At 48.4% G+C, this 25812-nt stretch overlaps 1 protein-coding gene across 1 annotated transcript; it reads right to left on the bottom strand.

Moving 5' to 3' along the window:
• Positions 1-66: 66 nt before the first annotated feature.
• LOC308054694 (complement receptor type 1-like) lies at positions 67-25812 on the bottom strand. Its single transcript, XM_080367902.1, has 44 exons — positions 25754-25812; positions 25213-25322; positions 23155-23337; positions 22300-22482; positions 21952-22131; positions 21576-21758; positions 20738-20920; positions 20390-20569; positions 20014-20196; positions 19511-19735; positions 19021-19212; positions 18670-18769; positions 18219-18304; positions 17061-17255; positions 16492-16671; positions 16173-16364; positions 15909-16008; positions 15654-15739; positions 14883-15077; positions 14452-14634; positions 13924-14103; positions 13019-13201; positions 12685-12867; positions 12320-12502; positions 11517-11708; positions 11246-11345; positions 10464-10555; positions 10038-10232; positions 9547-9729; positions 9171-9353; positions 8466-8648; positions 8052-8243; positions 7701-7800; positions 7042-7127; positions 6105-6284; positions 5629-5676; positions 5294-5476; positions 4346-4528; positions 3859-4038; positions 2064-2243; positions 1799-1828; positions 1574-1649; positions 1235-1307; positions 67-550 (listed from the first exon to the last, which is right to left on the bottom strand). The coding sequence occupies exons 1-43, from the start codon at positions 25795-25797 to the stop codon at positions 1238-1240; spliced, it is 6528 nt and encodes a 2175-aa protein (XP_080224028.1). The 5' UTR covers positions 25798-25812; the 3' UTR covers positions 67-550; positions 1235-1237.

The following is a 25812-nucleotide window of genomic DNA, read 5'->3' as shown; positions in this document are numbered from 1 at the left end:
CCGAGTGTTAGCAGAGCAGTGTTAAGACTCAAAACTCTAGGCGGACACAAAAGGAGAGACAAAACCTAAGGCAATTACTGGCCCAACGTTCAGCTTTTATTAGGTTAAGCGCATCCACAGAGGAACACCACAAATCGGCATTCCTGGAAGAAAACACAGCAGCGTCCCGTGATGTGGCAGGGCAGAAGTGAACACGGTTGCTGTTAAGACAGTCTTTGGTTTAACAAATTGTGACTCCCATGAATGCATAGGAATGCTTCTGTGGATCTTGCTTATAACAGGGTTTGCAAATAAAGAAAGGAAATGTTCCTCAGATGGCAGCAGCATAGAGAAGTCCCTCAGGCAGCATCTTTACTCTGTGCAGTTTGAGCTTTGTTAGATCCTTACATCAATCAGTGGGAGCAGAAGGAGCATTAATGCTGAGTTTGCTGTAAAGTGCCTTTTTCACAGAATTTCAGTCTCAGCATGAGCGATGCTTCCATGCAACCTGCAGCAGCTGTATATGGAGAATGAGTATAGTGCCTGGTTAGTGGCGGCGCAGATGCCCAGCCTAGGAAAAAGATGACAGCCCGGTGTCAAAATTAAGACTTTTCCTGTTTTCACACAGATGCCCAGCAATTACATTGTAACTCAGAGAGGGAGGAAGAGAATTTCTGCAATAGTTTTAAAAGAGGAATTGTCTAAAACCAGCCTTTATAAAAGTAAAAAACAAAAGAGTTAGTGTTTACAGGTGCCGTTTTGTAGACAAAACTGATGACATTCAGAGTGCTGCTAACTGAAAATTTATTATTATCTGCAATAGATTCAGCACAGAAAGATAGAACGTAGATTCACCTGCAGGTAAAAATGGCATTGCAGTTAGTGTAAAAGCAAGCAAAAAACCCCAAAGGCACAGTTCAGTGTCCTTTTCTGACGCTACTGCTGTTAAGGTAGCTTGCTAGAGAGCAAGCTCTGCCATAATCCTTACAAAACAAAAGCAGCTTTATGTTAGAAGCAAGGCATAGTCTGGAAGTCTGACCCATGAAGACCGTCTATATTCAGATTATGGAAAAGGAAACACATTGAGGGTGGTGTCAGAAAGAAAAATAGAATGTTTAAAAAAACAGTATGTTTAAAATAATCTCTTCCATCCAGCAAAACAAAGCGTCTTATTAGAAGATTCAGGGGAAGAAGTTTTCTAGTCAAGTTTGCAGCTCTTAACTGATATTTTATGTTGAGGAACATAAATCCATACCTTCTATGGAAGACATGAACACTTCTGGTTCAGAGGGTTTTCATAACTGTGGTTTTCGTATGTATTATAATAGCTAAGTGAATAAGAAGAAATTAGTGAACTGTATTGGTTTGTAAAAGAACACTCATGTTGGTTTTCTCTAAGGAAGAGCGCCTTGAAATAAAACAACCACACCATTGATTCCAGGTTGCTGTGTCTTGTACAGTTTGCAAGTGTGAGCTGAAGATACAGAATTACAAGGCCCAGGCATATTCAGGCAAATATTCCAGGTTTATAAAGCGTATAAAACTTGAGACATGGCAACAAAGGACATGGATGAACATCCAGCAGACTGCTTACCCTTCCTTCTGCTTAGAAATAATTTTCCAGGCAATGCCTGCCCCCAGAACAAGCAGGATAACTGCAGCTGCAGCTCCTGAGAGAGAAGAGCACATATTATTCTCACTGTTGTCAGCACAAGACATAATGAGGCGTATCTTTGAAGTAAGCAGAGGGAAATGGTGCCACTAAGACCACTGTGTAAAGCTGAAAACCTGGCCACAAAAACGTTTCTAATCTACTTACCTAGGCCTACTGAACCAGACTTGCGTGATGCTGAAAGGAAGAGAAAACGAAAAATGAGCGAACCGTTCTAGCAAAATACGGTGTTTCTGAATTGTAGATAATCACTTTATTGCTAAAACTTTCACTGCTAAGGCCTATAATACAGCATCTCTTCAAAGCCACACCATTATATTCTTTTCTTTTTTAATACAGAAAGAACATTTGCATGTTTGAAATGCTTTTGCATGTTTCTGTTTGATCTTTGCTTCATGCATATTTCACTCACTCAGTTTACAGGTGGGTACAGGAGGGTCCCAGCTGAAGTCCTCTTGGCACTGAATCTGACTGATGCCTTCCAAAGTGTAACCATCATCACATTCAAGAGTGATGTTAGTCCCAGAGCGATAAGTATTTCCTTTTGTGGCTTTCTTTACACCTTGAACTACTGGGAATATACATCCCATCTCTGAAATTAGAAGTTACAAAAAAAGGACATTTAATGAGAGGGAACATAACATTTGAGAAATACAACTGTGAGTTAAGACATTGTTCTTGAATTCTTTCTGAATGTAACCAGGAAATAATTCTTATCCTTTCTTTGTGGCTGCAGAAGAGGGTGGGTGTTGCATTCCCACAGTGAATATTTGTACGGATCATCTACTCCACACTGATACGGCAGATGGAAAATTGTGTGCAGTAGGGATACCTTGGGAGAAGCCTTCCAGAGAGATTTTTCTGATGCTGGGCTAACAAAACGTTTGGAGAAGAAAGGTGTAGCAGTGAAGGATTCTGTGGGAGCTTTATAATCAACTGTCTATAACCCACTTCTAGTCTGTAGAAGTCCCTTGCCTTTCAAAGATGTCACCAGCCATATTATTTATCAAGAATTAATTTATTAAATAGTCCAACCATCTAAGATACTTACACTACTGAGTTCAATGAAGTGAGTCAGTTGCTTAATTTAAGCATCTACTCACCTTTGACAGTCCAAGCCCAAGAATTCTGAAGAAGTTTCTCAGTGGAGACCAAAGGGGTGAGGTCAACATGTGACTTTTACCCTTTGTTTTATGGGGTTTTTTTTAGTATTTATTTTTGCTATCACATATAATAGTTGCTAAAGACACTTCAAAACCATGAGAATGTGGAATGGCAGGGAGAGGTTTTCTGTGAGACTGCTTCCTTTAAAGAGCTTCTGACTTATGTAAATAAGCATTTGGTACGTTATTTCCTCTCATTGTTACCCAAGCACTTTCAACTCTTGAGTCACTGAGGTGAGTACAACTCCACCAAGGAAGTTCCCTGTGTGGTAATGAATTTATTCCAGTGAATGTCCAGTTTTCCACGCAGGAACACTCACACTAGGAATCTTGTGACATTCATGAAATCACCTCTGGTCAGCTTTGCCTGAGGACTGACCTTCCCAGTGAGCTACACAGAAGTGCCGAGTCACAGATACAGAGGCATTTGTCGAGAAGGGAATAATAGTCAGGCTGACACTTAACCTACAAAACACCCATCAGAGGCAACTCCTGTGAACTAATCACTTCCTCTGATTCCTGTTAGTGATAACTGGGGAGTGAGAGACACAAAAAGGGAAGGAAAGGAAAGGGGAAAAGTTGCTACTCTTTTACTAAAAATGAAAAGCTTTTAATGGAGGGAAATTATTACACAACTCATTCGTGGCAACAAGATCAGAAATGGAAAACATGCAAGAGTTAAAACTGCCTTTCAGAATTGCCTCTATTGTACTCATATCTTTCTGACTGTCAGTGTGAGGTTCCCATCCTGCTTCTTTACGATAATATCATACTCTTCCCAAAGAGTACATAAATTCATAATTAACAGATCAAGACTGCCTAACTATGATAGAAAAGTGGTTCCCAAGCAAAATAAGGGGATGGAATTCAGTGTTAGCTGCAGGAGATTTTACTGCTTAGATTTTCTTCCATATGTCTCTCTGAAGATCTAATTTTTTCCAAAGTAAAGAATGTATGTCAGCATGGCTGCATGTCTCCTCAGCCCACTTCTGATTCTGCCACCACGAATTCCAAACAACATGAGCAAATTAAGCACAAACACACCTTCGCACTGAGGAGGCTGGCTCCAGGCTCCTGACACTGTGCAGTTGATGAAAGCATTCCCAACAAGTGAATAACCAGGGTTGCAGCTGTAGGATACAGATGCTCCGTAGGAAAAAGTGTCTGAGATGTTGGCTTTGAGCTTCCCGTTGGTAATGTTTGGAGGATGGAGACACTTCACAACTGGAAAGTCAGGGAGATACAAACAACAGTGTTGGCATCAGGATCCTGACGGACTGCCAGAGGGTAGCAAAGGCACCCTACCTTTTGCAGCTTTGATTGTTCCCTTTTAATTTCTTCACCTAGGCTCAACAAACTGATTTTGTAACCCTGTAACTCCATCAGGCTTTGGAAGTGGGTATAAACTTGATCATGTTCTTATCACACATTCTGTAGTAAAAGTCTCAGATTTTGTTCTTATACAAACCTTTCCCTAAGGCAAGTCATGTTAAATGTCCTTTCTTCTTAGCTCTCTGCAACAAAAACACACCTTGACAGACCGGAGGAGGATGGCTCCAGGCTCCAGATTGTGTGCAAGAAATGGATGCTGTCCCAATGAGAGAGAAGCCGGGCTCACAGATGTAGCTTACAGATGTTCCAGGAGTGAAAACTGCTTTTGCCGGGCCACTGAAAGACCCATGGGCGATACCTGTAGGCTTGGAACAGCGCAGCACTAAAAAGAGAGATGTGCCGATCAAAACAGAGCTCATAGAGGCAAGACGGGAAACTTCACCATCATCTCTCATGGTATGTCAGATAAGAAGAGTGGTTAGTTCATATATACAAGTGTGGAATTTCCATTATAAGACCATCTTATTACAACATTTATACACATTCCTTATGGCTGGCAAAGCTGGCCTCAGCTCATTTTTAAGACATTCACACTGAGAAACTGAGGCACCAGATACTGCAGCAATAAGAATGGGAAAAATTAGGATAGATGGATCTTCAGTTCTGAACAACTAGACTCTGGATTCCGCTCACCTCCTAAACATCTTACAACACAGTACCAAGAGTGGGAAGGTCAAAAAGGATAGCCACCCACGGAAGAGATAACACACGCTTTCCTATTTCACAGAGGAGGAGTGGAGGATCCCATGTGTCCCTAGGCTGGGACTGGGACTTGTGGAGGTCTTTTGGGACATTAGCAGTGCTGCATTCAATTGTGATGATGTCTCCAGGCCTACAGAGAGTCTCTCAGATTGCTTTTTCATTCCCGACTCTTGGGCTCACACAGCCAACTGTGAAGTGAGAGTATAAAGAACCCTTCAGACTGCAAAACTTGAGTGGGGTAGAGTCCACAGAGACCTCATTCTTTTTTTAGTGGTGGAGTTTATTGAAGCAACAGCTTGTTTCAGCAAGTCCTTAGGCAAATATCACTACATGCTGAACACATTTAGAAAGCTGAGACGGTTCAGTGGAAAGAGCACAAACATACCTTCACAGCGAGGAATCGGATGGCTCCAGACTCCGTCTGTTGTGCAATGAACAGACTTATTCCCAATGAGAGAGAAGCCGTGTTTGCAGCGGTAGCGCACAAGAGCTCCTACATCAAAAGTGTCTGAGAAACGGCTGCTGTGCTCCCCGTTAGGAATGCTTGGAGGAGGCAGACACTTCACTACTGAAAGTGGAAAGGGAGAGGGTGAGAAGGTGATGTTCAATTGTAAAAAAGGTGATAAGAAGACAGTAAAAAAGTGCAATTACCCCTCTTCCCTGCAAAAAGCAGGTCAAGTTGGGAGGACGAGTTAGTGTTTAGGAAATCTTTTAACCTACCTGGTTTTGGTTTGGTATCGGGATGATGATAGTGCTCTGCCACTCCATCTAGATGCAGCATTAAGAGTTTAAAATATATATTGGTTGAGCATATACAATACACAACTTTCCCTCATCCTGCCTTTACATTTCCAGCAAAAAATTCACTCCCCTCTGATAGTCAGTGTCCTGCTTTCAAGCCACCAAATTTTCAAACTACCAATTTTCACTTTCAGGAAATGAAGAGAATGTGGATTATTGATTGCAACAAGTAGGGTGAGAAAAGTGCAAATCTTGCTTATACTTACAGCATTACCCAAAACCTGGGTCATCTCCTGTGTGAGAAGAGAGGCATAAATAAAGGAAACAATTTCTGTTTTCTCCTTAAAGTAGTTGGAGCGAACAGGAAAAGTAAAGCTAACTTTGGCTTCAGTGAGTGGGTAGGACCAGTAGGGGAGGAATCTGCAGTGCTAACAAGTGAGAGTGCTGACACTTACCCTGCTCACAGACTGGTATGGGTGGATCCCACGTTTCATCTGCTTGGCACTGGGATGTGCGATGGCCTCGCAAGGTGAAGCCTTTACGACACTTAAAGCTAACAGTATCTTTGTATGTGTAGTGATTTTTAAGAGCAGATACTCTCCCATTCTGGATCTCTGGGACTGGACATACCACCTCTGAAAAATAAATTCATTATCTTAAAGAGGGAGCTATATGTGTGCTGTAATTGATGCATATATAAAGTCCATCATTGACGTGCCACTGCTCAGAGGAGTTTCACAGGCAGTACTTGGAGCCTCACAGGAAAATAATTTCAAGAACTGAGGGCTTTTCAGTTCCTACAGGTACCATAGGTTTACCACATTATTCTATATAAAAACATAGTTTTGTGCCTATAAACAGAATAATGCAAATACATTCCAATAAATATATTAAATGGTGTAGAAATCCTGAAGTCCTTTTAGTCATTCTCATGACTGCTTTACTATACCAAGTTTATGCCTTCCAAAGCAATTACGTCTGAAGGGAAGACTAATTGCAGTGATCAAACCCTGCAAAACAGCCTTGTGGTTTGGGTCACAGTACAGTATTTGGAAGATCCCAGTTCAATTTTACTTAATATCCCACTCTTCTACTGCAAGACACATTTCTTCCTTAATTCATTATTCATGTTTATGAAAGAAAAGGGACACACCCCTGCAGGCATCTCACAACTCTTCAGTCTACCTAACTGTGAAAGATCAAAAGCTACCATCTGGAAGATTTTTAGAAGAAACCATCCAACCAAGCAAAACAAAACAATCCTAGAAGCATATTAGGCTTAAAAAAAATTCGTATTTCTCAAGGTTCTATTTATTTTAAGGAAAGGCCACTTTTTAAATTTAAGGACTTAATTTGGCAATTCTGGGCCAGGTCTAGTGGTGACCTACTTACTCTGACAAATGGGAAGAACACCACTCCATGCAACATCTGGTCCAAAAATCTCACATCGCCTGTGAGACTGTCCAACCAGTCGATGCCTGGAGTTACAAAGAAAGAAATATCAGTTGGTACCGAGTCATTCAGCTTGGATTTTGTACTCCCATTCTGACACTACTCCCAGAGGTGTCCATCTGCAGCCTCCTCGTTCTGGCTGGTCACTGAGGTGTTTCTGTTGGTTTGACACATGGGAAGGAAGGACACCAAGTTCCTTCTTCCTAGATCCAAGAAGAACAGCAATGATCGCAAATTATTCTGGGTTAGATTGGTCAGGTGCTAAATCAGGACTTGGACGCAAGTGATTTCCAAACTGCTGGAGCATCCTTGTGGCACATGCTTGCTTGCACTCTCAGCTCCTGCTGGGTGGCTGTCTGAGAAGGCAGGCTGAAACTGAAGTTTGCAAAATAATCTGTTGAGCTCAGGGAAATCAGGGAAAAATGAGAGACGCTTCTCCCTTTCCCAAGCAGGTAACTATGGCATAACCAGAACCAAAATACAAATTCTGGCTTGCTGTTGGAGAACGGCCATGCAGAGGAGCGGGCTGTGACCTTCTACTGTAAGTTGCCCAACACCAAGCTCAGAAATGGAGTCAGCAAAGGCAGCGTGGGACTCACCCTTCTTCACACGTGTAGCTCACCGTTGACCCAAAAAGGAGATCTGTCAGAACAACAACTCTGCCATTCTTTGGTGTTTCTGGGTATTTACATTGCTTCCCTGGGAAAGAACAAGGCTGAGTTTAAACTCCTCTCTTGCAGTTTTGTAATGCGCTATGAGAAGGTATCTTAAGGATCTGTCCACATTCAGACACCAATAAAGATGTGATTTTAAAAAGACCAATAGCTGCCCAAATTATGTGACTAGTGAAGCCATGTATGAATCATGTTTTAAAGAATTGCTTTAAGAAACCCACAAATGTAACTTAGACTATTTTCAACAACCAACACCAAACTGATTGAGCTATTCACTTTTACAGAACTCTAGCGCTTCAGACCACGTGTGGTTTTTGAGGCAAGTCAGAGTCGGGGGTACTCCAAGGTGACTCATGTATCCCAGCTGGCATCTGTATTGCACAGTGTCCCCAACACGAAACTCCATCAGATTTTTGTATTCCTCAGTTAGCTCAGCAAAGGTTAAGTTTGGAGGTGCACCACAGCCACCTATCAGGAAAGCAAACACAGGGGATATCAAATAAACAAAGTTGTTTTAAAATGTATGTTGAGTATGCATAGATGAGAGTTTACAAGCAAAACTGAAAACAAAGGGGAAGGGCTGAAGGATTCAAAATGTTGGAAACAGTAAAGGAAAGGACAAGTCCTACAGCTTTCAATGGCAGAAATCCCAAGACTGTCCACAAGTCCCATCTTGGAACCACTGTGTACCTGCACACCGGGGAAGAGGGAGGCTCCAGTTTCCTGAGTCAGTGCAGTAAATCGATGCCTCTCCCAGGAGGCTGTAGCCAGGGTCACAGCTGTAATTTACAACCATTCCAGTAGTGAAAACTTCCAGGTCCTGGCTGTTGTGATTTCCTTTTTCAATATTTGGAGGTGAAGGGCATTGCAGCACTAAAGAGAGAGGACAAAACAAAATGACAAAGAGGCATGGACACGTAGCATGCAGGAAGGATGCACGCACAAAGCCTGGAGCAGAGAAGGCTCCGGGGAGACCCTAGAGCAGCTTCCAGTACTTAAAGGGGCCAACAAAAAAGCTGGAGAGGGACTTTTTACAAGGGTGTGTAGTGACAGGACAAGGGAGAATGGCTTTAAACTGAAAGAGGGGAGATTTAGATGAGATATCGGGAGGAAATTCTTTGCTGTGAGGGCGGTGAGGCACTGGCACAGGGTGCCCAGAGCCGCTGTGGGCGCCCCGTCCCTGGAAGGGTTCAGGACCAGGTTGGACGGGGCTGGGAGCAACCTGGGCTGGTGGCAGGTGTCCCTGCCTGTGGCAGGGGGTGGGAATTAGATGGTCTGTCAGGTCCCTTCCAACCCAAGCTGTTCTATGATTCTGTGATCCTATGAAAATTCAGGAAAGACGTGTGACTGTGATGGTCCCCCTTTTCACTATGGGCAACACCATTCACAGCTTACCTTCGCACCGGGGATAAGGGATGCTCCAGGTTCCATTGACCGTACAGTATAGAGCTGTTTTGCCAATAAGAGAATAGCCAGGGTCACAGCTGTAATTTACAGCCTTTCCAGGGACGAACACTTTCACATCCTTGCCATCATGCTGGCCGTGGTCAATTGGTGATGGGGAGGGACACAGCCGCTCTACAGGGAAGGAAATCTTCACTGAGAACAGGATGAATGAGCATATGGGTTTTCTGGTTTGTTTTCCTATTTAGCACTAGACAACCGAGTCTAAGTACACGCATGTGGATTTTCACTTTTCTCCCCTTCTTTCCTCCCATAATCCCTTTGTATCACTGGCATATCCACAAGTGACAAAGGCAGGTGAATGCACCTTCGCACTGAGGGGCAGGGACACTCCAAGCTCCAGAAGAAGTACAGTTAAGCTGTGCCTCTCCAACAAGAACGTAGCCAGGATCACAGGTGTAGCTCACAGACATGCCGCTGACGAAAACTGCTGTGGCTTGGCCACTGTGCTTTCCATTGGTGATGGCTGGAGGGTGAGAGCACTGCGAGACTGGGGGGAGAGGGCAAAACCATAGTCATGTCACTAGTGAGAAAAAAAGAGGATTACGGAAAAATGAATGACTTGGATCAAAGGAATATTGCAGCTGAGCTGCCAGCCTGTGAGACAGGGAAGTCTCAGACAGGCATCCCTCGGCTGCTGCTCACTGCCACAGTCTATCCAGATGCTTCAGCTCTCTCGACTTTGGAGCATTTATTTCTGTGCATTCATCCCCAGGACTGCTGTATGTCCCTGTGTGCACCTTGCCCTGCCTGCAGCCTTGCCGGCGGGGATGACGCCCACGCCCGGCAGAGCCCTACCTCCGCACTGCGGCGGCGGCCCGCTCCACACGCCGTGCTCCCCGTCTGCCGTGGTGCAGAAGATGGAGGACTCCCCAGCCAGCAAGTGGCCCGAGTCGCAGGTGTAGACGACCACGTCCGCGTAGGAGAATGTGTCCATCAGGTGCCCACTGTGTCTCCCGTGGGGGATGTCCGGAGGCGGATCGCAGACGATGCCTGCAGGTGCGTACGAGGTGGCTTTTAGCATCATTGCTGCAGCAGCGCCTGGGGTCTGCAGGACACACACGCTTCCCGGGAAGGGAACCGACGGGGATGAACCCATCTCAGCAGTGATGCTTTTTGTCTTTGCCTTGGAAGATCTTTCCCAAGGAAAGCACCGATCTGAGTCACTTTGTGCCGTGTTTGCTTTCGTACCAGTCTGTTCAGCTCCTAACCCAATGTACTTACTCTGGCAGACGGGAACATCGCCGCTCCACCTCACTCGTGGCCCAGAGCTTGAAATCACACAGTGCCGCTGGGACACTCCCACCAGCCTGTGCCTGGGGTCAAACAAAGTCACTTTTGTCACTACAGGACTGTCGTTGAACATTGCATCTCCCACAGCCACCAAGTATTACCTTAGTTGTTGTCTAATACTGCCATTTTAGAGCGATGAACCTTAGCTCATGTGGGGAACTTCCCCCCCAGGTCCCCTCAGCTGGCACAGGCAGCCTCAGGGAGCTGTCATGCCTTCTCCTCTTCCTTCCGCCCTCTAGAAACGTCCACTTAAATCGCTGGTTTAAGCCAGAGCTTCCAAAATGAAACCTCTTTTCACCTCATATGCTCCACAGAACCAGACTCAGGTAGTCATGCCCTCTAATTGGCACTTAAAAAATTATAAATAAATCCCCTTCTCCAAATTCTTGGTCCAAATATTTGGACTAGAAATCAGACTAGAAATAGACCATTGTGAATATGAGAATTGCTTTAGTGCCCAAACTTTTTTAAACTACCCAAAGGATGCTGAGGTTTTCCCTGATCATTTGGATGATTTCTGTTTTCTCTTAGCACCTGAGAACTCCAGTTTCTCCTCCAGCATCACCTTGTGCAGGCAATGCCGGTGTGCTCTGAGCTCAGAGCCACAACCCCCGGTCTCTTTGGGGAGACATGCATTGCCTACGGGTTGCAGGGAGAGCAGAAGCATTGCTGATTTCATCTCAGTGAGGAGCAGGAGCTTGGCTGGGGCTCACCCTTCATTGCAGGTGTAATTCACTGTTGATCCGAAGAAGAGATCTGTTGTAATGATAACTCTGCCGTTCTCCGGTTCTCCTGGATGATCACACTTTCTCCCTGGGTAAAAAAAGACCCGATTTTAAGCTTCTTTAACTCAATGCTATAAAAGAGCCACTAATTCTAAGAGTTTTCCCAAACCCCATAAAGGAGGGAACTGAAAAGAAGAATGACAAGGCTTCATTCATCACACTGAAATTTAAACAAACTAGAAGTATCTGCAAAACATACGCTTGCAAAACTCCTGGGCTTCAGACCATGTTTGATTTTCAAGACACGTAATAGTTGGTGATATTTGTGGATGTTTCACATATCCAGGCCTACAAGTGTACTTCACAGTCTTCCCAACAGGAAACTCAGTCTGGTTTTTATGTTCCTTGTTTAACTCAGCAAACAATAACGTTGTTGGTGTCCCACAGCCAGCTGCCAAGGAACAAAATGCACATGAAGAATATGTCCTGGCTGTGAAATGCAGCTAAAGAGAAACAAGTGCATTGGTAGGTACTGTTACAAACCCCAGGGTATTAATATCTCTTCTATGTATTCTGACGTTTGCTTACATAAACTCTTACTTTACGTAGAGAGACACACACCTAATTTATATGCTCTTAAAAAAAAAGTAGACTAAAACAGCCACCCCCACCCCCCAAAAAAACCAAACCAACAAACAGTTTAGCTAGTTTCATGTTTCCACTCTGCACATCCTACACTGGTGCAGCGTGTCGTCTTCAGGCTGTAGAGTGCAGAATTTGCCACTTCAGAAATCAGAACACTCAATCTTGATTGTCTCCTTTCAGGAAACCATGGGCTTTAGCAGTTCACTAGGTTATTCCCAATGCCACCAAAATGCACACAGCTCCTGCATGTGCTGGAAGCACACTTAGACCCAGGGGGGTCTTTGGGTGTGTGGTTTCACCTCCCCCCTCCCCATGCCAATGCTGCAGGTTGGCAGGTTTGCCTGCTCCAGGGTCAGCTGAGCACAGGACGGATGCTCAGCCAGCCACGGGTGCACGGGGAGCTGCAGCTGGCCCCACCTGTGCAGCGTGGGTACGGGCGGCTCCAGCTCCCCGAGGCCGTGCACCAGACAGAGGGGTCTCCGAAGAGGGAGAAGCCGGGCTGGCAGCTGTAGTTCACCGACATGCCGCTGGTGAAGTTTGCCCCAAGCTCTGCGCTGTGTGTGGCATGAGCGATGGTGGGAGGTGCAGGACAAGGCAGCACTAACAGGGCAGAAGCAGAGAATGGCATTTTAGTGATTTTGCCAACAGAGCACAACTAACATGGCAAGACTGTTGCACCTGAAGCAATGTCAGTGAGGCAGAGAGCATGACCTCAGGGCCCCTCCAGGGCAAGAATGGCCCTAAGCATCCTCCTTCTAAAACCACTATGTGCCCGTGCTCACCTGGCTTGCAGGTGGGGACAGCAGGCACCCAGCGGCCATCGGGCTGGCACTTGGTTTCATGGCTGCCCTGCAGCATGTAGCCCGGGTGGCACTGGAAGGTGATGCTGGCCCCAGGATGGTACACAGCTCTCTTTCCTCCAGCCACTTCTCCATCCTGCATGCTGGGGCTTGTGCAGGTGATCACTGGAAGTGAAAAGCAGCAGAGCATGGGCTAGGGAAGCGGCTGACAGAGCTGGGGTTTCCCCTTTTGTTTTTGCAAGGTCAAAATCCAGGGAAGGCTGTGCGACCACAATGGTCGCCCTTCTCACTGTGAGTAACAGCACTGACAGCTCACCTTCACAGCGGGGGTAAGGGATGCTCCAGGTTCCAGATGTCAAACAAGAAACGGTTGTTTTCCCAGTGAGGACATACCCTGGGTCACAGTAGTACTTCACTGATGTTCCAGGAATGAACGCTTTGACATCCTTGCTGTCATGCTGGCCATTTTTGATATTTGGAGGGGAAGGACACTGTAGCACTACAAGGAGGGGGAAAAGTCATAACTGGTGAAGAGCTGGTGCCACAAACACCAACTGTGGGGTAAGGCAGCCTTTTAACTTCTTTCTTTCTGTCTGTCTTTCCCATTAACTTTTCCCAAATAACTAGGGCTGTCACTGTTTGAACTATGTTTCCATCCTACCCTCACTTACCTTCCAGCCTTCATGTTTTTTGAGCTTATTGACATCAAGAGTGATCATCTCTCCCTGTTTAGGCATTTACAGTGGTTAGTTTCTATCTGTGGTCCTAAGAGTTTGCTCTGCCCCTTCTGGGTTGTAAACAAGATCAGACACCAGCCTGACTCACTGTTTCTCTGTGGATCCATTTAAAGAGATGAAAGCCCTACAGAACAAGGGTCTGAATCATAGAATTGTTTAGGTTGGAAAAGGCCTTTAGGATCATTGAGCCCAACCATTCACCTCGCACTGCAATTCCACCACTAAACCATGTCCCTACATGCCACATCTACATGTCTTTGAAATACCTCCAGGGATGGTGACTCCACCACTTCCCCGGGCAGCCTGTTCTGATGCCTGAATGGGGATTATCTAGACAGGACGACAGATATGTGTGTGTTTGTCCCTTCCAGTCCTGGAGAGTGGCCTCTTTACCTCCAGTGTGAGGCAGTTGCACCCTGCCAGGTGCACTCACACAGTGGTTCGGAAGGAATCAGCTACCACCCACCACCTCATTTACACTTACTCTTTTCACAGATGGGGACAGGAGGGTCCCATGTGCCCCCAAACTGGCACTGAGACTCTTGAGAGCCCTTCAAGGCATAACCAAAATCACATTCGAAGACAACAATGTCTGCGAGCCTGTACGTGGTCTCCAGCCCAGCCGTTCTTCCATTCTCGATCTCTGGTCTTTTGCAGCCGGTTGCTGGAAGTGAAGAGCACGAGGCACTGCTGGGGGTATGAAGCCCATCCTGGGTGTGGAGGGACAGTGACCAAGGGCAGTACCTGCTGCTGAACTTTGCCATCACTGTCATGGGCATATCAAGATTATTGACTCTTATGCTTACACAAAATACCATTATTCACCTGCTCCTGAGAGTCTGCCCTTACTGAGGACAGAAAGAGAAGTCCACAGAGGCAGATGGAGCTGCTCCTGCCTGTGGGACCTTTGGGCTCTGCCTCTCACTGGAGATCTGGTCTGTAGCGATGAGACCAAGAGCCAAGAAGGAAGACAGGGCCCAAGGAAAGATAAAAAAAGCCAACACAAACACACCTTCACATCGGGGCTGGGGCCGGCTCCACGTTCCCTCAGCTGTACAGCTAATGGAAGTGTTCCCAACGAGGGAGTAGCCGTCCCTGCAGCTGTACTGCACAGTCGAGCCTGGGAGGTGGGTGTCCGAGAGCTGGCCGCTGTGCTTCCCATTGGCGATGCCTGGAGGGGGAGGACATCTCACCTCTGCAAAGGAGAAGGAAAGGCAGATAAGAAATATGGGCAGGTCAAGAAAAAAATCTTGAAAACCTCAATCTTCAAAAACCAAAGGCGGAAGACAATTAATCCGATTAAGTTATTTGAAGAAATGTCCGTCATGTTAGGTGTCTTCCTATCCGTGGGTGCAGCCCCCACTGCAACCACAATCAGTCCTTCTGCCACTCACAAGCAAACGTCTCCAGCAGGGATGACGCCCACGCCCGGCAGAGCCCTACCTCCGCACTGCGGCGGCGGCCCGCTCCACACGCCGTGCTCCCCGTCTGCCGTGGTGCAGAAGATGGAGGACTCCCCAGCCAGCAAGTGGCCCGAGTCGCAGGTGTAGACGACCACGTCCGCGTAGGAGAATGTGTCCATCAGGTGCCCACTGTGTCTCCCGTGGGGGATGTCCGGAGGCGGATCGCAGACGATGCCTGCAGGTGCGTACGAGGTGGCTTTTAGCATCATTGCTGCAGCAGCACCTGGGGTCTGCAGGACACACACGCTTCCCGGGAAGGGAACCGACGGGGATGAACCCATCTCAGCAGTGATGCTTTCTGGACACAGTGACCCAAATTATCCAGAGACAAACCTTGTATGGAAAAAAAAAATCATATGTGGGAAGGAAAACTTGTGCCCTCCTGTGAATCACTTCCTTGCTGCCCATGTCTGGAGGTGGTGGGACAATTCTTACCTCCCTTTCCATAACCATTGGTGACACATGCAGAGAAAGACTGACCACACCATTCCTACATGACCGGTGAGAAATACTTATCCCAGTAACAGAGAGTTTAAAATATTAATGGTTTTCCCAGTTCAGACTAGGATAAATAAAAGACCTTTGGAAACATGTTCAGAAGCATCCAAAACCAAAACAGGATGAAAAGAAAAAGGGAAGATTTTACACATACAGTGACTTGACAAATTTGTTGCAATAAAATCTTTGTGTTGAAAGATGTGCCACTCTCTTCCAAGCCATCTCCAAGGACCTTTTGTTGTGGCCTACTTACTTTGGCAGACAGGAGCATCACCACTCCATGAGACATGTGCACCAGAGACCTCGCATGTCCTCTGAGAACCTCCAACCAACTTGTACCTGGAGTCACACAGAAGGATTTATTTATTTACATTAAGGGACTTGAGATTTCTTTACAACCCCTGAAGAGGCAGCCAAGGATTCTGTCTTGGGACATAGCTTCCTTCATGTAAAGCTGAAAATCTGCTTCACTCACTTGGCACTTGAATTCAGCTAGTTGCAAACTCACCCTTTGTTACAAGTGTAATTAACTTTGGACCCGAAGAGGAGGTCTGTCAGGACAACAGCTCTGCCATTCTCCGGATCCCCTGGGTTAGCACATTGTTTCCCTAGAAGGGAATGCCAGCCACCGTTAACCCTCCGCTGCTCACTCACATCCCAGCCAGGGATGCTAACACAGACCAGACTGCATAAGGAAACTCATAAAGCTAGAAAAATGTGGAAATCCAGCCAAGCCTGACACTTCAGGATTTTTAGCACTTGCAGGACTTACTTTTACAGAACTCCAGTGCCATAGACCACGTCCGATTCCTGAGGCATGTAATGACTGGCAGCATCCCTGGGTGCCGGGCGTACCCAGGCCGGCACACGTATTCCACCGTCCTCCCCACGGGAAAGACAGTCTGGTTGCTGTATGGCTTCTTCAGCTCAGCAAACATCAGTCTGGTAGGTGCATTGCAGCCATCTACCAAGAAAGATAAGCCAGCCCAGTTGTTAAAGGAGTCAAAACCAAGCAGATTTGGGAGAGCAGGGAGAAGGTTAAGGGAGAGCAGGGGGAAGGTTAACTTTCCGAGCACTGTTTGAACACTTGCCCTGCTCGCAGACTGGTACAGGTGGCTCCCAGGTGTTATTTAGTTGGCATCGTACCACTCTGTGGCCTCGTAGAACATAGCCTGGCTCACACTCAAAGGCAACGGTGTCCTTGTGTGTGTAGGTAGTCCTAGGAGACACTACTCGCCCATTGCGAACCTGCGGGACAGGACATCTTGCCTCTGGAAAAGAAGTGCCGGTCCTCAAAACAGGCACTTAAACAGTGCCTGTGCAGCTGCAAAGCCACTTAGGGTTGCAATGCCCTTTAAGACACAAGCCTGAAAATAATTTTGCCTTAGATGATGTACTGCCTGCATCCAGCGAAGTCAAATGCTGAAGGAGAGACTCAAGCTGAAAGGTGAGGCTGGAAATGCCGGAGGCGGTGGGGTGGCCCTCCAGCCCCCTCCCCTCTGCCTGGCCTCAGCTGCAAATCAGCCCTCGCAAATCCTGCCCTAGCAGGCACTCAGGCAAGGAGTGCAATTGTCTGGAGGTTTCCTAGCCTTTCTGAATATGAAGCAGTAGAGCTGGGAGGATTGCATTGGAGTTTTTGCGTGTGCACACACAACTCTACCTCCGCACTGCGGGGGGGGCCCACTCCACACGCCGTTTTTCCCATCCTGGGTGGTGCAGTAGATGGAGGGCTCTCCGTGCAGCGGGTACCCAGGGTTGCAGGTGTATGTTACAGATGTGCCATAGTGGAATTCATCCAGCAGCCTGCCTGTGTGCTTCCCATTGGGAATGTCCGGAGGTGGCTTACAGGGGATACCTGCGGAGGTGCAGAACAAGGCTTCTAAATTCAAAAGCAGCACCAAAGTACTTGAAATCCCTCAGTCTGTGGCGCATAAACACCCGTCCTAGAGACAGAGTAACTGCAGTGATGTGACCTTCTCGGTGAGGCCTTGTAGGCAGCTGGATCCCATCTCCCTGGCCAGCAATTTCTATGACTGTTAGAAAGCAGACCAGCAAGACAAACCTCTATGGAGGAAACACTTAGATGCTTTATCTTCTCCACTGTTTAAGAAATAAAAAAGGCAATATCTATTTTGCATTGCCTGTGTATAATCCTGATTTTTCAGCTGCACACAGTGCAAAGGCAACGCACAGGCAGCAATCTGTATGTCACCTTAGGTTAACACATACCTGGAGAATCTGTAATATGCTTTAAAATCCCAGAATGGGCCAGTAAATGTTTCTTTCTTCATCACAAAACTGTCACCTAATCAGCAACACTAATAAATCAGCAGAGAAACACCCAGGTGTGATTGCTGAGGTGCAGCACAGCAGCTCTCTGGGTACACACCAGTTGTCTGTACTTGGAGTGAAAGAGAAAGCCCGTGGTTTGGGACTTTGGGATTCCACTTCTGGCCCTCCCAACGAGCTTTGCCCCTCCTTAGGGGTGAGCCTTGCTCTCTCTGAGTCTAACAATAACAACCCTTAAGCTGAATGTTTCCCTTCCTCTCCTGCAACAGGCTTGTGATGTTAGAGACAGGACACCTAAGTACTGCTGAAAAAGCTCCAGCTGAGGCATTGCTTTCTACAATCCATTAAGCTTTGAGACCTTGTACCTTTTCCCAGAACATTTTTGTACGACTTCAAAACCTTCTGATATTTTTCATGCCCACAGAGCAGAGAAATTCCCCGTGAAAGCTTTGATTGGACAGATTTGGCAGTCTCTGCTGGAAAATATTTACCGAATCCATGCACACCCCCGGCGTCGTAAGCTACTTACGCTGACAAGTGGGAATGTCACCACTCCATTCAACACGTCCACCAAAAATCCCACATTGTCTGCTGGCTCGTCCAATTAACCTGTGCCTGGTGTTAAAAGGATTGAACATTCATCCCAGGTCATGTCAGTCTGAGTTACTATCACCTTCCAACCGCCTCGGACAGTGTGAGCAGCCCTGCTGGCAGCAAAGCTGTGGCCCTGAAGAAGTTCCCTTCCTCGCTCTGCCTGACCCGTTTCACACTATATACATGTAAACATAAGATAGCGAACACCTTATGTGTTATATAGGTACAGAACACCGTACAGTGGCTTCTGTATAGAATCAATTTATTATTAATACATCTATTAATATATCTATTTATTGGGAGTGAATGAATAGGAGGAAAAAGGGGAGACTTACCGAAAATGTCTCTCCCTGCTGTTTTAAGCAATAGCCAAAACCAGGACTTACCCTTCTTCACAGCTGTAGAGCACTGTTGACCCAAACAGGAGATCTGTTAGGAAAACAATTTTCCCATTCACAGGTTCACCAGGATGATTGCATTGTTTTCCTGGGGGAGAAGAAAACCCTCATTTTATGTTTCTGTCTATACCATGGCACAACAGATGCAACTATTACTCCAGTCATCTGTCCACATTTCCAGTTACCCCCCAAATGGGTTTCAAACAGCATAAAGTTACATGGCTTTACTAGTCACATACTATTTGACCACCAGAATAACGTTAAGGTTTTTGCAGCATGGACAGAACCTAGCGCCTATTCCTTCTTGAACAACGGACACCAAATCAAGGAGCTATTCACTTTTACAGAACTCTAGTGCTTCTGACCACACTCCGCTCTCAAGGCATGTAATAGTAGGTGACATTCCTGGGTGTTTAGCATATCCAGGTCGGCAAGTGTATTGCACAGTCTTCCCAACAGAAAAATCAATCTCATTTTTGTGCTCCTCATTTAGCTCAGCAAAGTGTAACCTTGTAGGAGCACCACAACCACCTATTAAAAAAGAAAACAGACGTGAGAATCAGGCAGGACAGGCATGCCGGGTGCAAGCACAGAAAGAACACAGTTATGAGGAAAGGCATTTGGTTTGCTTTGCAAAATCATTTATTTTGATTAATGTAGCCATCATTAAACAAACACAACCTATTTTCCCAAAGGATTCCAGAGGATCTGGTTCTTATTCCCAGGATATACTTAAATCTTCCACTCAGAGGGTTTCACCACGTTTTTATAACAGGGTTAGGGGACAGAAAATAGTAGTGTACCTCAAGGCAGCTATGTCACCGTTTACCTGGAAGTACCGGCCTGTTTGAGAACTCCAGGTAATGGTGCATTCTATTGCAGATGGGAGCAGGAGGGTCCCAGCTGCCATCCTCCTGGCAGAAGACTTCAGCACTGCCTTGCAGGCTGTAGCCATCATGACACTGAAATGTCACCATTTGCCCAGGTGCAGAGATAAGTCCTTGACCACCAATTTGCCTTCCGTTCTGTACATCTGGATTTATGCAGACAGTCACTGGAAATGGTGATGTGCAGAAGTGATGGGCAAAAGGAGTCGGAACAAAACAAAACAAAAAATGCACAGGCTGTTAATATTGCAACAACAACTTGACATCTACGTAAACCTCCCCACCCCCGCCTTCACAACAGAAGGGCCTGACATTAATTTGTACCATGCAACACTTTACATGGGATTAACCTTCTCTGAGGATCTGGTTGCAATGGTCAGGGTCTCCCCTGTGCTCAGAGCCACACTAAGAGCTTCTCACCCGAGGGGACAGACCACAGACACACCTTCACAGCGAGGGCTGGGCTGGCTCCAGTTCCCTAATGCTCTGCAAAACACAACAGGATTTCCAACCAGGTAGTAGCCAGGATCGCAGGTGTATGTTACACGCATTCCTGCAGTAAAAAAACCTTTGCCCTGGCCGTTGTGATTTCCATTGTGGAGCCTTGGAGGCATGGGGCATGGTCGGACTGCAAGAGGGAGAGAGAAGGTCCTAAGTCAGCGAGAGAGCAACAGGCAAGGGGACGGGAGTTGGTGCGATGCTGCACTGATGGGTTAAAGCCCATCCCGGGGGCGGCTCTGCCTGCACACGCTGTTCCTGCTGCAAGGAGCACCCGGCCGGGCAGGGCTACCCTTGGGGAAGCAGCGGGCACCTGCACTCACCCTTCTCACAGGTGGGCACCGGTGGATCCCAGGTCCCCCCAGGCTGGCACTGAGTCTCATAGCTGCCGTCTGTGGCATAACCAGAGATGCAGTCAAAGTGAAGAGTCTCCCCAGCCTTGTAGGTGCTCTGCAGCCCATAGATCTTCCCGTTCTGCACCTCAGGTATCTCACAGCCGATTGCTGTGGGGAACGTGGACAGCATCCTTTAAACTTCAATGCACGGGCCAGATCCTGCACACACAGCCCTCTCCCTTCTCCTCACCGCTGTAAGCCTGTCTGCACTGTTCCTACGGGACATCCAGTATCCTTTCCGCCAGCCCCACAGCGAGCAATGAAGCATCCACCCACCTTCGCAGCGGGGCAGGGGCTGGCTCCACACCCCTGCCTCCATGCAGTAGATGGACATGTTCCCGACCAGCTTGTAGCCATCCTTGCAGCCATAGTAAACCATTACTCCCCGGGAAAACTTGTTCAAAGTCTGTTCTCTGTGCAGCCCGTTGGCAATGTTCGGTGGCCGAGGGCACATCAGCTCTGGAGGGGGAGACGAAAAGCCCATGAGAGTGTCTGGGACAACCAATGCTTGAGAGACAGCTCAGCTGAAACCTCCTGCACATCAGACATGGGGAAAGGCGAAGGGCAGAGGACTCGCACCTCAGGTACTGCCAGCTCTGCCCTGACAGCCAGCCTTTGGGTGCCCTGTCTCTCCACTGACTTTTCTGTACAAAGAACGTTGAATTGATTCATAGAAATCCAGCTGGTCTGCCCCCGAAGGCTGTGTCACACAACATGCCCCTGCCTGCTCACCTGCGCTGTCACCAGCCGGTTCTCCCTGGGTGTGCTGCAGCCGGGCAGCTGCTGGAGCACTGGGAGGAGGGAGCTGGCTCCGGACACCCCTTTGCACTGGATCTCACATCAAGTAATGTGCCAGTTCCTGCATATATACTGTGTGGTCACCAGCATCCAGCCCCAGCACAAGAGTTATGCCCCATGCAGCCACAGTTATAGAAACACCTAGCTCTGGATTCAGGGATGTAAGCGTATTCCTTACATATTATAAAACTGTATACTTCATTAAAGGTGAATTTAATCCTTCACTGAAGGTCTCAGCGGCAACCCATCAGGGATTCCCCTGTGCTCAAAGCCACACTAGGAGCTTCTCACCCGAGGGGACAGACCACAGACACACCTTCACAGCGAGGGCTGGGCTGGCTCCAGTTCCCTGATGCTCTGCAAAACACAACAGGATTTCCAACCAGGTGGTAGCTGGGGTTGCAGGTGTATGTTACACGCATTCCTGCAGTAAAAACTGATTTGCCCTGGCCACTGTGATTTCCATTGGTGATTTCCAGAGGTGGAGGGCATGGTCGGACTGCAAGAGGGAGAGAGAAGGTCCTAAGTCAGCGAGAGAGCAACAGGCAAGGGGACGGGAGTTGGTGCGATGCTGCACTGATGGGTTAAAGCCCATCCCGGGGGCGGCTCTGCCTGCACACGCTGTTCCTGCTGCAAGGAGCACCCGGCCGGGCAGGGCTACCCTTGGGGAAGCAGCGGGCACCTGCACTCACCCTTCTCACAGGTGGGCACCGGTGGATCCCAGGTCCCCCCAGGCTGGCACTGAGTCTCATAGCTGCCGTCTGTGGCATAACCAGAGATGCAGTCAAAGTGAAGAGTCTCCCCAGCCTTGTAGGTGCTCTGCAGCCCATAGATCTTCCCGTTCTGCACCTCAGGTATCTCACAGCCGATTGCTGTGGGGAACGTGGACAGCATCCTTTAAACTTCAATGCACGGGCCAGATCCTGCACACACAGCCCTCTCCCTTCTCCTCACCGCTGTAAGCCTGTCTGCACTGTTCCTACGGGACATCCAGTATCCTTTCCGCCAGCCCCACAGCGAGCAATGAAGCATCCACCCACCTTCGCAGCGGGGCAGGGGCTGGCTCCACACCCCTGCCTCCATGCAGTAGATGGACATGTTCCCGACCAGCTCGTAGCCATCCTTGCAGCCATAGTATATCCTCAGTCCCCGGGAAAACTTGTTCAAAGTCTGTCCACTGTGCAGCCCGTTGGCAATGTTCGGTGGCCGAGGGCACATCACCTCTGGAAAAGAAAAAGAAATTCCCTGATGAGTCAGGTCTTTGCCATTTTGGGTGCTACTGGGAATGTTTGGGTAATACCAGGGTAATGTCCTGAGCTCTGTTCGGTCTTTGTTACATTTGCTGGACCGAAGTGTTACTTAACTAAAGGTACAGCAGCATTAAGATTACAGTTGCATTGCAGCTGGAGGAAATGACTATTAATAATGACAGTCCCGACAGGAGAGCTGACAGGCACATCATGGGATTTGGCAGAAGGTGCATGTGGGCATGGAAGCAGCAAGAAGAGCGAGAAATTATGATTACTTCCCGTTCCAGGAGGAAGATGAAAATGTCCCACATCTGACCAGAAGTGGAGTGACAGAAATCCCCCTGGGCACAGCTGGCCTCTGGCTGCTGACCGTGCTGGGGAGTTTACAGCCTCCTGCTACAGAGCAGCTCAGCCCCAGGGTTAACTTCTCCCCATCCCGCTCAGAGCCCACGACAGGGCAGGCTGCAGCCATCCCCGTGTCCCACCCCAGATCACTTCTCCCGAGCCATTTGTGTCCCCCAGAGCCAAGCTGGCAGCACTTTGGTTTGAGAAGAGAAGCGAGGAGGACAGACGCATCCCAGCTCTGCTTTCCCACTGAACTTGAGAGGACACAAGAGGAGCTTGGCACCGCGCTGGGACACTTGCCCTTCATGCACACTGGCAGAGGTGGGCTCCATGTGAAGTTGGCTTGGCATGTGCTTGTGTGGGAGCCCTGCAAGGTATACCCTGTGTTGCACACGAAGCTTACGGTGTCCCCAGTCCTGTAGAAAGGGCGAGTAGTGGGTACTCTCTTCCCACGTTGGATGTGTGGGAACGGGCATCGGGTAGCTGGAAAAGGGAGAGAAATAAAACGTTTACCTACACAGCTCTCAAGCTGTTCCTGCCTGTGATGGTCGCTGTGTTGATGGTGTCCGTGCAGCCTGTTATCCCTCAGCAATGGGATGCAGTGGAGGCTGCGGCTGGGATGGCTGCCCCTGGGCTGGGGGACTCCTCCCTGCGCTGCTTGGGGACCCCACTGCTTCCTCAGCTGGCAAGAAATGGGCGTCCAGGATTTCACATCAGTCGCCTGATAAGGTCAAGAGCTTTTCATGGCCCTTCTGCATGCTTCTAACCCACAGGCTGGGAAGCACATCCCCTGGGTCCAATCCAACCCAGGGAAACGTTGGCAGGACCATCCAGGACCAACTTAACTGCAGTCCAGGGATCTGTGCTACCCGGGGCACGTGGCCAGGGTGCACAGCGTGGGCTGGGGTGCTGTGCCACACTACCCATGGCACTGCCGTGACCGTGCAGGAACAGATCCATGCCAGCAAGGGCAAAATGCATCTTACAAGGGACCAGGCTGTGAACCTGCTGGTGTGCTTCCAGGGGTACCTGGGGGCTGTTTGCATTGAACCCCCGCAGAAAGAGAGAGACAGAGAGGCAGGCATGCAGAGAGGCGGCCAGGCAGGCGTTCAGAAACAAACCTGCAGGGAAATAGCTTTTTGTTCACTAGGCAAACATTTGCACTAGATAGGAAAATGTAGAAAGAATGTAAACAAACGCCTCTCGCTGGTAATATCCTTTGGGTTACTGAGTAAAGGGCCACAGCTCTGTTCCTCCCCGCTGAGCGGCTCTGGTGCAGCCCAGCTCTGGTCTCTGCTGCACCCTTCGCAGCCTTCCCACAGCTCTGAGCCTGGCTCAGCCGAGAGCCACAGCTCTCTGGCATCAAGCAGCACATGTGAGCAATGACAGCTACTTCCACAAGGCTGGCGAGCCAAATGCACATACATCAGCTGGACATACAGAAAATTAAGTATAACAGAAGTATAACCTTTTTGCAATGTGTTACCTTAGTGATATTTCTTTTTTTTCCCCCTTTTTTAAAGAAATATAACCCAGCTCTTTGCAGCCACCGATGCTTGACTCCTAGCCTGCCACTGAGCTACCACAGCCTTTGGTCTCCCAAGATGCCAGTGAATAATTAACATGATTGAGGATATAGGGAAGTCTTCTCCATACAGTACCAAAACACTTCTGAAACCTTGCCAGGGCCGCCAGGTCACAGCACCCGTGCTTACAAGATGGGAAGGGGTAAATAAAACCATACTGCAGTGATGGAGCTGATTTCTGTAGGTTTTTTGCTATCCTGTCCCAAACAAAAGGGCATGTGGGGCTACCTGCCAAGCTTTTGTGCCCATGGGCTTTCAGAGCGAACATCAAACATGCCCAACAGCACAGTCTTGTTTGCCATTTTACTCTCTTGCCTCATTCCAACACATTTCTGTTTATCACAGCAAGTTTCAACTTGACAGAGCTTGAACACAACTTATTACTGGAACAAGCTCCTTGTCTCGCTGCCGTAAGATGCTGTATCCATAACCAGCTTTACTTTGGCAGTTTAAAGACATAGGTCAAGCCCCTTGTTACGAGAAGCTAGATGGGTTATGAAAGATTCTCCATACCCTCCTGCAGCAAGGTTGTAACTCCCTTTCCCCCAGCCACTGAAGGACACAGGGTGGCCCCAGTGCCATCTGAAGAGCCTTCCATCATTCTGTGATGCTCAGGGTCTGGCATGCCAAGATCCACCTGGGACCAGCACAGGGCTCCTACCTACCTCTGCAGGGAAAAGCAAGAGGATCAGCGAGGAGAGGAGCAGTGATGAGGAAGAGGAGGTCCATGGGAGGAAGGTCCCAGAGGTGCAGACCTGCTGGTCTCCCTTACCTTGAGCCCCAGCCGTAGTGGCCAGGAGCAAAGCAGAGCTGCCCAGGAGGTGGAGGGCGAAGGTGAGCACCATGCTCCGGTCCCTGGCACCGACTGCGGCTCTTGGGAGGCTGTGGGAAGATATGGGCACCCCAGTTCCCCCCACGTGCGGAAGGAGCTGCAGCTGCAGGGCTTCCTAAGGCCACGGGACAGGAACCTGTGGGCTCCTCAGCACAGGGCAGGTGCAGCCACACCACCTCCCCCCTCCCCAAGGGAGGCTGCAGGTCCCACACGCTGCTTCTGCTGCTATTTTTGGCAGGTGAGGGTGGGCCCCTGGGACCCACGGGCATCTGTAAAAAGAGATGTGGGTGTAATTACGGGGGTGCTGTTAGCCAAACTGGGCCCATAGCGGAGAGCATCCTCAGTTAGGGCAAGCGGCCCGGGCTCTGCCCCAAGTCCCCAAGCAGCCCTTCCATGAGCCAGCTAAAGAGGCACAGCTTGGCTTGGCTTGCCTGCCAGGGTGCAGGAAAGGCAGAGCGGGACATTCCCTCCTCCCACACACCTGGAACCAACGGCAGCAGGGACACGTGTGTCCCTTGGGGCCATGGGTGCCCGGAGCAG

The sequence above is a fragment of the Falco punctatus genome (assembly GCF_963210335.1).
Source record: "Falco punctatus genome assembly, chromosome: 17".
In the NCBI taxonomy this organism is placed as follows: Eukaryota; Metazoa; Chordata; class Aves; order Falconiformes; family Falconidae; genus Falco; species Falco punctatus.
The sequence above is the reverse complement of the archived record's forward strand: the minus strand, read 5'-3'. Positions and strand labels throughout refer to the sequence as shown.

Bases quoted from the DNA above. Each gene is read 5' to 3' on its own strand.
- LOC308054694 (XM_080367902.1), bottom strand. From the start codon at position 25,797: ATGGCCCCAAGGGACACACGTGTCCCTGCTGCCGTTGGTTCCAG. The intron at 18,305-18,669 runs GTAAGTCCTGGT...TTTTAACACCAG, and splicing joins CTCTACAGCTGTGAAGAAGG to GCACAGGTTAATTGGACGAG. The intron at 12,868-13,018 runs GTGAGCTGTCAG...TTTCACTTCCAG, and splicing joins CCCTTACCCCCGCTGTGAAG to TGATCACCTGCACAAGCCCC.